The 12,712-nt window shown below is 41.9% G+C and overlaps 2 protein-coding genes across 3 annotated transcripts in view; one reads left to right on the top strand and one right to left on the bottom strand.

The window, feature by feature from the left end:
• Nucleotides 1-514: 514 nt before the first annotated feature.
• mettl27 (methyltransferase like 27) lies at nt 515-12,701 on the bottom strand. Of its 2 annotated transcripts, XM_021591611.2 has the most exons (6): nt 12,418-12,701; nt 8,365-8,496; nt 4,437-4,565; nt 4,163-4,298; nt 3,439-3,531; nt 515-2,421 (listed from the first exon to the last, which is right to left on the bottom strand). In XM_021591611.2, the coding sequence occupies exons 2-6, from the start codon at nt 8,476-8,478 to the stop codon at nt 2,213-2,215; spliced, it is 681 nt and encodes a 226-aa protein (XP_021447286.2). In that variant the 5' UTR covers nt 8,479-8,496; nt 12,418-12,701; the 3' UTR covers nt 515-2,212. The 2 variants fall into 2 exon arrangements, with proteins under 2 accessions (XP_021447286.2, XP_036824187.1); XM_036968292.1 differs by lacking the exon at nt 8,365-8,496 and having other exon boundaries at nt 4,437-4,643; nt 12,418-12,674.
• The window catches only part of nf2b (neurofibromin 2b (merlin)), a 22,209-nt gene continuing 20,913 nt past the window's right edge, over nt 11,417-12,712 (top strand). Inside the window, exon 1 of the mRNA XM_036968288.1 lies at nt 11,417-11,521. The gene's annotated coding sequence lies outside the window, so the exon portion shown is untranslated. The remainder of the gene's footprint in view (nt 11,522-12,712) is intronic.

Below are 12,712 nucleotides of genomic sequence, written 5' to 3'. Positions count from 1 at the left end.
CCCTAGGACCATGCCTCAAGAATACCTGGCCTGATTACTCCTGGCTGCCCCCGGTCCACCTGGTAGTGCTGCTGCTCCAGTTCCAACTGTTCTACCTGCAGCTATGGAACCCTGACCTGTTCACCGGACGTGCTACCTTGTCCCGGACCTGTTGTTTTCAACTCTCTCTACCGCACCTGCTATCTCTAACTCTGAATGATCGGCTATGAAAAGCCAACTGACATTTACACCTGTTGAACCCTCTACAACCACTGTGATTATTATTATTTGACCCTGCTGGTCATCTATGAACGTTTGAACATCTTGGCCATGTACTGTTATAATCTCCACCCGGCACAGCCAAAAGAGGACTGGCCACACCTCAGAGCCTGGTTCCTCTCTAAGTTTCTTCCTAGGTTCCTGCCTTTCTAGGGAGTTTTTCCTAGCCTCCATGCTTCTACATTTCTTGCTGTTTGGGGTTTTAGGCTGGGTTTCTGTACAAGCACTTTGTGACATCAGCTGATGTAAAAAGGGCTTTATAAAAACATTTGATTTTATTTGGTTGAGTTTAAACACCAATAAAGACAATTGACATACATGATGATTACAACAGCTCAAGGCTCATAAATGACTACCTTATGAAAAAAAAACCGAAAAAAAAAACCAGACAGTATACGATTACAAATAGTTAAAGAAACATTATCAACAACGATACAAAAGAAATGCTCTTACCCCGATTCCATTGATCACCAATTTTCAATGTATGTTGCATTTTGGGGATACAAAATTGTCTGACTTGCATCTCACCGTGTCCACCTCCAGAATTACTCTGCATTACTCATGCAACTTTACTTGAGCAACTTCTGAAGCAACAGGTGGCTTGTCTGACGAAGACTCTACTACAACTTCTGAAGCAACAGGTGGCTTGTCTGACGAAGACTCTACTACAACTTCTGAAGCAACAGGTGGCTTGTCTGACGAAGACTCTACTACAACTTCTGAAGCTACAGCTGGCTTGTCTGACGAAGACTCTACTACAACTTCTGAAGCTACAGCTGGCTTGTCTGACGAAGACTCTACTACAACTTCTGAAGCTACAGCTGGCTTGTCTGACGAAGACTCTACTACAACTTCTGAAGCTACAGCTGGCTTGTCTGACGAAGACTCTACTACAACTTCTGAAGCTACAACTGGCTTGTCTGACGAAGACTCTACTACAACTTCTGAAGCTACAGCTGGCTTGTCTGACGAAGACTCTACTACAACTTCTGAAGCTACAGCTGGCTTGTCTGACGAAGACTCTACTACAACTTCTGAAGCTACAGCTGGCTTGTCTGACGAAGACTCTACTACAACTTCTGAAGCTACAGCTGGCTTGTCTGACGAAGACTCTACTACAACTTCTGAAGCTACAACTGGCTTGTCTGACGAAGACTCTACTACAACTTCTGAAGCTACAACTGGCTTGTCTGACGAAGACTCTACTACAACTTCTGAAGCTACAACTGGCTTGGCTGACGACAACTTCTCACAAACTTTGATGCCTATAAATCCAGGCTATTTTGTTATATCAGTCAAACTATCAAATACAACTTGTACATGATTGATCATAATTAAATACGTTTGTTGTTGATATCTCCAAAGACAACACAGGTCGTTGAAGTTTGACAAAAAAGGGCTAGCATAAAGCTAATGCTAAATTACTTTAAAATTCTTCTTCTCATGAACCGTAACTCAGATTCTTTCAATATTTGGTATATAGACATTCTGTAATGGCCACTAGCTAAAATGGCGCAGTTCGGAACAACACGAACGTTAGCCCTGATTTCATTTTTCTGTGGATGATCTTCACTAGCTAACGTCGCCATAACATTGTCTACAAGCGTGTTTGAGGGGATTTCTATTGGATAAGCATTTTCTAGGCATCTTTATCTTTGGAATAGAAGCTGCCTTCAAAGATGGCCGCTCAATGCCAATGTAGGGCGCCACTGTCACAGACTGTACAGGTGTGTTACTATACAGGGGTGTTACTGTGATGTCACTGTTATGGCCTGTACAGGTGTGTTACTGTACTGGGGTGTTACTGTACAGGTGTTACTGTACAGGGTTGTTACAGGTCTGTTACTGTGATGAGGTCAATGTGATACGATACAATATACTTTATTGTCCATTTACATGGACAAATAATTTACATGGAAATTATTTTGGCAAAACAAAAGTGTTTGTGATAATGTCACTGTGATGACTTCCTGTAAACATACACCACTCCAGGTATGTACCCCTTCTCCGGCTCCGCTACGGCTTTCTCCCAGTCCTCCACCTCTGTGATCGCCACGTGACCCCAGAGCCCCGCCCCCTCCATCAGCGCCAGCTCATGCTCCAGCGCAGCCTTGTACTCCAGGTTGTCATGGTTACCTCTGGTTGTCATGCAGACGTAACCACCTGGAAGGGGTAAAAATGAGGCATGGTGGGGAGTTTGTTTCTGTCTCTTTCTGTTTATAAATACACTATCTGGCTGGTCACTTAGAAATGTCTTTGTTTTGAAAGAACAGCACATTTTTTGTCCATTAAAATAACATCTAATTGATCAGAAATACAGTGTCGACATTGTTAATGTTGTAAATGACTATTGTAGCTGGATACGTCTGGTTTTTAATAGAATATCTACATAGGCGTACAGAGGCCCATTATCAGCAACCATCACTCCTATGTTCCAATGACACGTTGTGTTAGCTAATCCAAGTTTATAATTTTAAAAGGCTACTTGCTCATTAGAAAACCCTTTTGCAATTATGTTTGCACAGCTGAAAATGGTTGTTCTGATTAAAGAAGCAATACAACTGTCCTTCTTTAGACTAGTTGAATATCTGGAGCATCAGTATTTGTGGGTTCGATTACAGGCTCAAAATGGCCAGAAACTGAGAAATTAAGGCTATTCCATGCGAGAAATTGCCAAGAAACTGAAGGTCTCGTACGGCACTTTGAGCAAGAGGACAACTGAGCAAGAGGACAAGTACATTAGAGTGTCTAGTTTGAGAAACAGACGCCTCACAAGTCCTCAACTGGCAGCTTCATTAAACAGTACCCACAAAACACCCGTCTCAAAAATGTTTGCTTTTCTTTCAAAAACAAGGAAATTTCTAAGTGACCCCAAACTTTTGAACTGTAGTGTATATAGAACAAGTGTATGTACTTCAGTATTATTACTGAATAGTATACTTAAGCAATAATGCTTGAGGAAGTGTGGAATATGGCCATTCTTATACAGCCCGTAGTCGTGTTATATTGGCCATATACCACAAACCTGGTTACCGACGCAACTAGAAGAGTAAACAAGTAATTTTGCATCATACCAGTGGTGTATTGTCTGACATACCACGGCTTTCAGAACCCAAACTACCCGCTTTATAAAGTTATTATGTACAGTATGTTTTGTCCAATTAAAAACAGTCATGTGACCTGGTTTGGTGGCCTGGCACAGCTCTCTGATGACTTTCACTGGCACCTGACCGTCACTTAGCGCCCCAACAATCACTACCACATCAAACTGCCCTGCAGGAGGGTAGAGGAGGAGGACGACGAGTTACAGGGGATGAGGAAGCAGAGGGAGAATAGAGAGGGGGAAAGGGATTAGAGGGGGGAGAAGATATAGAGAGGGGGGAGAAGGAATATAGAGGGGGGAATGGAGAGAGGGGGAATAGAGAGGGAGGGTGATGAGGAGGATGAGAAGGGGGAAAGAGACAGAGGGTGAAGAGGAGACAGTGAGAAACTGTAGTAAACTCTTTTTCACCAAATTGCTTTTCTTTCCGTGAATTTGTTTGTAATGTAATCTCCCAGGGTCAAGCATGTCTAATCTCCCTGCATGTTTGTAATGTAATCTCCCAGGGTAAAGCATGTCTAATCTAATCTCCCTGCATGTTTGTAATGTAATCTCCCAAGGTAAAGCATGTATAATCTAATCTCCCTGCATGTTTGTATTGTAATCTCCCAGGGTAAAGCATGTCTAATCTAATCTCCCTGCATGTTTGTAATGTAATATCCTAGGATAAAGCATGAAAATCTGCCAGTATTCAAGTCAGAATAAATCTAATGGTCTAGTAATGTCTGATTGCTTCAGACAGACTGATATTTGCTGACTATTTAGAACATGATCAGTTATGCAAAGTTCAAAGTTTAGTGGTACCCGCTTGGACAGGAAGTGGTTCGTCTCCCAGCATGCATTGCTTGAGGTCCTGGTAGAGGCCCGTCTTATTGGCCAGTTCCAACATGCCTTTGCTCCCATCAACGCCCACAAAATGCCTGAAGCCCATCCTCTTCAGCTGCACATAAGACAGACAAAATCACAGACGTCATCACTCACCCCAAAGCTACACTCCATCCTGTGTACTGTGCAAACTGTGTTAAAGGTACCTGATATTTTACCATAGGTGTCAGGGGTGTGATTTAGTGAGGCTCACCTGTGCTGCAACCAATCCAGTGCCACAGGCCACGTCCAGAATCACTGCTGTCACCCGGTCGCCATGGAAACAGGGGGACAGGCAGTTTGCCGCCAGACTCGGCGCACGATAGTCCAGAAGACCCACGTCCTGCGGTGGAGTTAACATTCACGCAGTTATACACAGTAGAGACTGGAGTAGCCCAGTCTCTCTGGACCCCTCCTCTCCCTAAAAAAAAAATGCATACATCTAATGCGCCAGCCACTCAAAGTATTGACTACCGATTGCTGTCCAGAGTTCTGAAATTGCGAAGTCTACACGGCTATCTATCAGACTACGTGGTCTTACGTGTTAACCTATAGCCTTGCTTTAATGGATACATGTTAGCCTATAGCCTTGCTTTAATGGATACATCTTAGCCTATAGCCTTGCTTTAATGGATACATCTTAGCCTATAGCCTTGCTTTAATGGATACATCTTAGCCTATAGCCTTGCTTTAATGGATACATCTTAGCCTATAGCCTTGCTTTAACGGATACATGTTAACCTATAGCGTTGCTTTAATTTATACATGCTTATTTTTATTAGGTTGTCATTTTCGTTGATGTTTCATGAAGCTATAGGCCTACGGTGTCGCGATGCTGCTATGTTGAATGCTGTCTGGCGGCAATAATGTACACTATTTGTTTAGTCATTAAAAGTGGGAAATTCAAACATTGCAGGTTGTAAAATGAATTTTCGATGCCAGAACATACTAAATCAGTAACCATTAGATTTTGAAGAATACACAACTGTCCTACAGACTAACTTAGCCATCCTCGCGCTCTCTCGCAACTTGGATAGAAAGTTTGTGCTGCATAAAACCAGTCCATTAATGCCAAGTAATACAATCAGTCCACTGTCAAAACAATAGCTAACTAGGGGATGTTCCATTATGCAGACAACGCCGATTAGCCTATCTATAGCTATATATAGTATTTAGCTGGTAGCCTATTAAATTACACGACGTGGTCGGGGCCATCCGTCTCATCACTTGTGGGGGGGGCACTCATGAGCTCCACTGGGTACCTTGCAGTCATTATCCTGGTTTTCTGGGAGAGGAGGATGGCCGGCACTCTCACTAGAGGCACTGAAACTGAGGCACTATTTGACCTAGATAGTTTGTGTACATGCATTGATATGTAGGCTACGTGTGCCTTTTAAAAATATATATGTAATTCTGTCCTTGAGCTGTTCTTGTCTAATGATGTTCTGTATTATGTCATTCTGTATTATGTCATTCTGTATTATGTTTCATGTTTTGTGTGGACCCCAGGAAGAGCAGCTGCTGCTTTTGTAACAGCTAAATGGGGATCCTAATAAAATACCAAATACCAAACTATTCTTGATGGGAGGAATTAGAGGAGGCCACTGTCATTGCCGGGCCAGAGCAGTGAGGTCAGTCTGGACTGGGAGGATGCATCAGTAGGTCTACTAGCTTCCTTCCACCTGTGATGGTGTTTCGTCAGTGGAGAACGAGTTGGTAGCTTCGGTGATGTGGTAAACTTGTTCTGCATCGGAGTCCGACCTGATTCCCCTAACTTTTTTGAAATTGATAGCCAAATAGGTGAGGATGCCAAGGTGGGCTGCCGCCGGTGCCACTGAGAAATGGCTAATTAGATGCATGACAAATATACAGTGCCTTGCGAAAGTATTCGGCCCCCTTGAACTTTGCGACCTTTTGCCACATTTCAGGCTTCAAACATAAAGATATAAAACTGTATTTTTTTGTGATGAATCAACAACAAGTGGGACACAATCATGAAGTGGAACGACATTTATTGGATATTTCAAACTTTTTTAACAAATCAAAAACTGAAAAATTGGGCGTGCAAAATTATTCAGCCCCTTTACTTTCAGTGCAGCAAACTCTCTCCAGAAGTTCAGTGAGGATCTCTGAATGATCCAATGTTGACCTAAATGACTAATGATGATAAATACAATCCACCTGTGTGTAATCAAGTCTCCGTATAAATGCACCTGCACTGTGATAGTCTCAGAGGTCCGTTAAAAGTGCAGAGAGCATCATGAAGAACAAGGAACACACCAGGCAGGTCCGAGATACTGTTGAGAAGAAGTTTAAAGCCGGATTTGGATACAAAAAGATTTCCCAAGCTTTAAACATCCCAAGGAGCACTGTGTAAGCGATAATATTGAAATGGAAGGAGTATCAGACCACTGCAAATCTACCAAGACCTGGCCGTCCCTCTAAACTTTCAGCTCATACAAGGAGAAGACTGATCAGAGATGCAGCCAAGAGGCCCATGATCACTCTGGATGAACTGCAGAGATCTACAGCTGAGGTGGGAGACTCTGTCCATAGGACAACAATCAGTTGTATATTGCACAAATCTGGCCTTTATGGAAGAGTGGCAAGAAGAAAGCCATTTCTTAAAGATATCCATAAAAAGTGTTGTTTAAAGTTTGCCACAAGCCACCTGGGAGACACACCAAACATGTGGAAGAAGGTGCTCTGGTCAGATGAAACCAAAATTTAACTTTTTGGCAACAATGCAAAACGTTATGTTTGGCGTAAAAGCAACACAGCTGAACACACCATCCCCACGGTCAAACATGGTGGTGGCAGCATCATGGTTTGGGCCTGCTTTTCTTCAGCAGGGACAGGGAAGATGGTTAAAATTGATGGGAAGATGGATGGAGCCAAATACAGGACCATTCTGGAAGAAAACCTGATGGAGTCTGCAAAAGACCTGAGACTGGGACGGAGATTTGTCTTCCAACAAGACAATGATCCAAAACATAAAGCAAAATCTACAATGGAATGGTTCAAAAATAAATATATCCAGGTGTTAGAATAGCCAAGTCAAAGTTCAGACCTGAATCCAATCGAGAATCTGTGGAAAGAACTGAAAACTGCTGTTCACAAATGCTCTCCATCCAACCTCACTGAGCTCGAGCTGTTTTGCAAGGAGGAATGGGAAAAAATTTCAGTCTCTCGATGTGCAAAACTGATAGAGACATACCCCAAGCGACTTACAGCTGTAATCGCAGCAAAAGGTGGCGCTACAAAGTATTAACTTATGGGGGCTGAATAATTTTGCACGCCCAATTTTTCAGTTTTTGATTTGTTAAAAAAGTTTGAAATATCCAATAAATGTCGTTCCACTTCATGATTGTGTCCCACTTGTTGATTCTTCACAAAAAAATACAGTTTTATATCTTTATGTTTGAAGCCTGAAATGTGGCAAAAGGTCGCAAAGTTCAAGGGGGCCGAATACTTTCACAAGGCACTGTATAGTCTGTTTTCCTCACCTACTACAATGTAGATTGGACAACAAAACACTTGGCTTGCAACATGTGGCTAGTACAAAAAGAGGCATACTGTCAAAATGATTTCTTTAAAAAAATGTATAGAAAGACATACACAAAAGGTTGTGGAGACCCCTTCAAATTAGTGGATTCAGCCACACCTGTTGCTGACGTGTATAAAATCGAGCACACGGCCATGCAATCTCCATAGACAAACATTGGTAGTAGAATGGCCTTACTGCAGAGCTCAGTGACTTTCAATGTGGCACCGTCATAGGAGGCCACCTTTCCAACAAGTCAGCGTGTATAATTTCTGCCCTGCTAGAGCTGCCCCAGTCAACTGTAAGTGCTGTTATTGTAAAGTGGATATGTCTAGGAGCAACAACGGCTCACCTTCAAAGGGGTAGGTCACACAAGCTCACTGAACGCGGAGTAGTAGTGGACCAGTAGGCCTAACGCATTACATTGACAAGTAGTTGGACTTTAGGCAAATCTCAAATGACACCCGTGTCCCCCTCTTGAGTGCACCATACATATTTTGACCAATGTCACTTAGACCTCAGGTCATAACAAGTCATTCACTACCATATATGGGAAATAGGGTGCATTTTGAGATGTAGACTACAGTAATGATCCTACCTGGTCATAGTTCTCTGCCCAGGTGTTGTAGAAGCCGACTTTGTCCCCGGCCTCTGTGTTTTTGTGGGCTGATAGAATGACGTCCTTCACGTCCTCAAATGTTCTATGTGACATTCTAGATTCTTGTCAATCCTTTTTGTGGGAGAAAATTCTGGAATCAATGTCATGCATTCAGAATACTAACCTTGGCCCAAGACACCAAAGGTAACGATTGGATTGACCTTATTATGTCAGGGCTATCGAAATATGTCGTTATCAATAAAACCTCACAATAACGTGCAGAGCGTTCGGCTGGTCCGACTCGAGGTGTTGAAAAAAATAAAATTCAACCCCATCCCCAAAATTACATATATTTTCATTTGACCCTCCCCCTATTAAAAATAACTCAAAAATAATTATTACCAGCATAAATAACAATAACTGTAGTAACCCTGTGTTTATAAATGGGGATATAGACCTTACCACTTTAGCATGGTTTTGTGGCACAGTCGATGACACGCAAGGCTAAAAAGACCAGAATATTTAGGGTTCGCCAACCACCATGGACAAGCTCACTATCTCTGCCTGTCTCATTACACTACGATCAGAGAAGGCTGCAGACAATGATCAGCTAGGGGGAAATCACATTGTCTACATTTTGATGCTATATCTATAATTAAATTAAATTTGCAGTGCCTTCGGAAAGTATTTAGACCCCTTGACTTTATCCACATTTTGTTACGTTACAGCCTTATTCTAAAATGTACTAAATATATATTTTCTCTCAGCAATTTACACACAATATCCCATAATGACGAAGCGAAAACAGTTTGTAGATAAAAAATAAAATAAATGTATTTACAAAAGTATTCAGACCTTTTGCTAAGAGATGCGAAATTGAGCTCAGACTCATCCTGTTCCTATTGATCATCCTTGAGATGTTTCTACAACTTAGTAGGCACCAGCAGGATCATAAGCATTCATTCAAACAGCACTTTCGTGCGTTTTACCAGCAGCTCTGTGGTTTATGACTTCAAGCCTATCAACTCCTGAGATTAGGCTGGTCTAACAATGTGATGTGAAATGGCTAGCTAGTTAGCGGGGTGCGCGCTAATAGCGTTTCAAACGTCACTTGCTTTGAGACTTGGAGTAGTTGTTCCCCTTGCTCTGCTTGGGTAACGCTGCGTCGAGGGTTGCTGTTGTTGTTGTGTTCCTGGTTCGAGCCCAGGTAGGAGCGAGGAGAGGTACGGAAGCTATACTGTTACACTGGCAATACTAAAGTGCCTATAAGAACATCCAATAGTCAAAGGTATATGAAATACAAATGGTATAGAGAGAAATAGTTATATAATTCCTATAATAACTACAACCTAAAACGTCTTACCTGGGAATATTGAAGACTCATGTTAAAAGGAACCACCAGCTTTCATATGTTCTCATGTTCTGAGCAAGGAACTGAAACGTTAGCTTTCTTACATAGCACATATTGCACTTTTACTATCTTGTCCAACTATTTGTTTTTGTATTATTTGAGGCTAAATTTATTTATTGATGTATTATATTAAGTTAGAAATAAGTGTTCATTCAGTATTGTTGTAATTGTCATTATTACAAATACATTTAAAAAAATTGGCCGATTAATCGGTATTGGCTTTTTTTTACAGCAATAATCGGTATCAGCTTTTTTTGTCCTCCAATAATCTGTCTCGGCGTTGAAAAATCATAATCGGTCGACCTCTACCCTAGACCCACTACAATTTACATACCTCCCCAACAGATGATGATCTCTCTATTGCACTCCACACTGCCCTTTCCCACCTGGACAAAATGAACACCTATGTGAGAATGCTGTTCATTGACTACAGCTCAGCATTCAACACCATAGTGCCCACATAGCTAAGCTAAGGACCCTGGGACTAAACACCTCCCTCTGCAACTGGATCCTGGACTTCCTGATGGGCCGCCCCCAGAGGACAGAGCACAATCCCATTCTCATCGACAGGGCTGCAGCGGAGTAGGTTGAGAGCTTCAAGTTCCTTGGTGTCCACATCACCAACAAACTAACATGGTCCAAACACACCAAGACAGTCATGAAGAGGGCACGACAAAACCTATTCACCCTCAGGAGACTGAAAAGATTTGGCATGGATCCTCAAAAGGTTCTACAGCTGCACCATCGAGAGCATGGTCGCATCACTGCCTGGTATGGCAACAGCTCAGCCTCCGACCGCAAGGCACTACAGAGGGCAGTGCGAACGGCCCAGTACATGACTGGGGCCAAGCTTCCTGTCATCCAGGACCTCTATACCAGGCGGTGTCAGAGGAAGGCCCTAAAAACTGTCAAAGACTCCAGCCACCCTAGTCATAGACTGTTCTCTCTGCTACCGCATGGCAAGCGGTACCAGAACGCCAAGTCTAGGTCCAAGAGGACCTTCTAAACAGCTCCTACACCCAAGCCATAAGACTCTTGAACATCTAATCAAATTGTTACCTAGACTATTTGCATTGCCCCCTCCCCCTCTTTTACACAGTTGCTACTCTGTTATCATCTATGCAGTCACTTTAATAACTCTACCTACATGTACATATTACCTCAACTAACCAGTGCCCCCGCACATTGACTCTGTACCAGTACTCCCCCGTATATAATCTCACTATTGTTATTTTACTGCTGCTCTTTAATTAAGTCACTTTTATTGATTATTCTTATCCGTATTTTTTTTTTTAACTGCATTGTTGGTTAGTGGCTCGTAAGTAAGAATTTCACTGTAAGGTCTACTACACCTGTTGTATTTGGCCATGTTACTAATAAAAATTGATATATGATCCACCTACTACTGCAGTCACTATGGACAGCGGGCAGGATAGACAGTTGACTGGTAGACAATACTGATCTGTTGTATAGTAAGAATGTGGAAATACCAAACACTTTTATATGGGAGGCGCAAGCAGATGAGAAAATGTGGCTATATGGAAGACATTATATAGTAAAACCTGCAAAATGGGGGGAGATGCACTCCCCTCCTGTGTCCATTATGTTTATTTTTTAACTCCCCACTGCAAAAAAGAAAAGACTTTGACCCCCACCCAGAAAATGTCTAACTGTCCCTTAGCTGACACGTTTACTTTGCAAGCTACCGGTATAAACTTTGTACAGTAGGCTTAACATATAGTGGTGGTAAGTAGACCTAATGTACTTTTTTCTCTAACCAACGTAGGCCTGCCTACCTAGAGAAGTTAGCTAATGTAACCACCTTTATAACATGGTTTTTAATAGTGTTTAATCACGATTGCTGCTGACAGACAGGATAGACAACATTGATTGATGGACCACGTCAGTCAAATTGGCTAGATAGGTAATAGACAACTACGTCAATGTCGCTAGTTAAACAGGTTCATTTTCAGTGGTAAAACTAGATGGTCAAATATTGTTTGATTTGCTTGCCATCAAATAGTGGTGATGGCAGTAGTCAGACTGACAACTTTACCAGGAGGTTGAGGACTTTCCAAAAGCAAGCTACAGCTACAATTATACGTTTGCATAGATAGCTAGCTAACGTTACAGTACATGCCAAATTGATGATATCACACGTATCTGCTAAATTGCTCTTACTCGTCATGAAAAGCATGCACTTAGCTATTTGCTGTATAACTCTGATGATAGAGCTAAATGTGGAATAATCGGAAATGTGTATTTCTGACTATGCTCGTCAAGAGTTGACGGTATTAAAACCAAAACAGCACGTATTTGCCAAAGGTTTTAGCGGAACTGGGGTCTCCTTGCCCCCGAGCAGCCAAACCGAACGCTCTGAAACGTTTTATTGTTAATTTCAAAACAACTGTTTCAATTTGAGGCTTAAAAACGGTCTGTTCTATAAATTAGTGAAGTCGTTGATTGATTCCCACAATGCATGATCAGCACATACAACATCAATGGCTACAACTAAGCATGTCAAAGGCATGAGGAAATATGAGGAAACAGTAATGGTGTAGGCTATCTGAGGTCATTAAATGGCGCAAGACTAACCATGCATCTAATTGTATTTACTGTTATCACTCATGTTTTTTACTTACCAGATTACTTAGCTAGCTAGCTACACTAGAAAACTGGAATGACTTTGGGGTGGCACAGCTGTGACGCACACACGCAATGCAAACGGGAGTCCAACAAGTGTTTCAACTATATAGTAAAATATATAAAAACTAAAATGTGATTTGGGGTGTTAATTAAGAGTTATTGTTAGGCATACGGTTAACCGTCTGGATAAGGTTAGGTCTAAAATCCAAATTTTAAGAAGAAAATTGTATAAATGGGCGAGGTTTGTGGCTGTGGTAACTAGTGACCACCGAGTTCAAATACTAGAGACAT

Source organism: Oncorhynchus mykiss, chromosome Y (genome assembly GCF_013265735.2).
Source record: "Oncorhynchus mykiss isolate Arlee chromosome Y, USDA_OmykA_1.1, whole genome shotgun sequence".
NCBI classification, from domain to species: Eukaryota; Metazoa; Chordata; class Actinopteri; order Salmoniformes; family Salmonidae; genus Oncorhynchus; species Oncorhynchus mykiss.
The sequence above is the reverse complement of the archived record's forward strand: the minus strand, read 5'-3'. Positions and strand labels throughout refer to the sequence as shown.

Coding starts and splice junctions, on each gene's coding strand:
- mettl27 (XM_021591611.2), bottom strand. CDS start 8,478: ATGTCACATAGAACATTTGAGGACGTGAAGGACGTCATTCTATCAGCC. Junction 4,299..4,436: donor CTGGATTGGTTGCAGCACAG/GTGAGCCTCACT, acceptor TCTTATGTGCAG/CTGAAGAGGATGGGCTTCAG. Junction 3,532..4,162: donor ACCACTTCCTGTCCAAGCGG/GTACCACTAAAC, acceptor ACCCTCCTGCAG/GGCAGTTTGATGTGGTAGTG.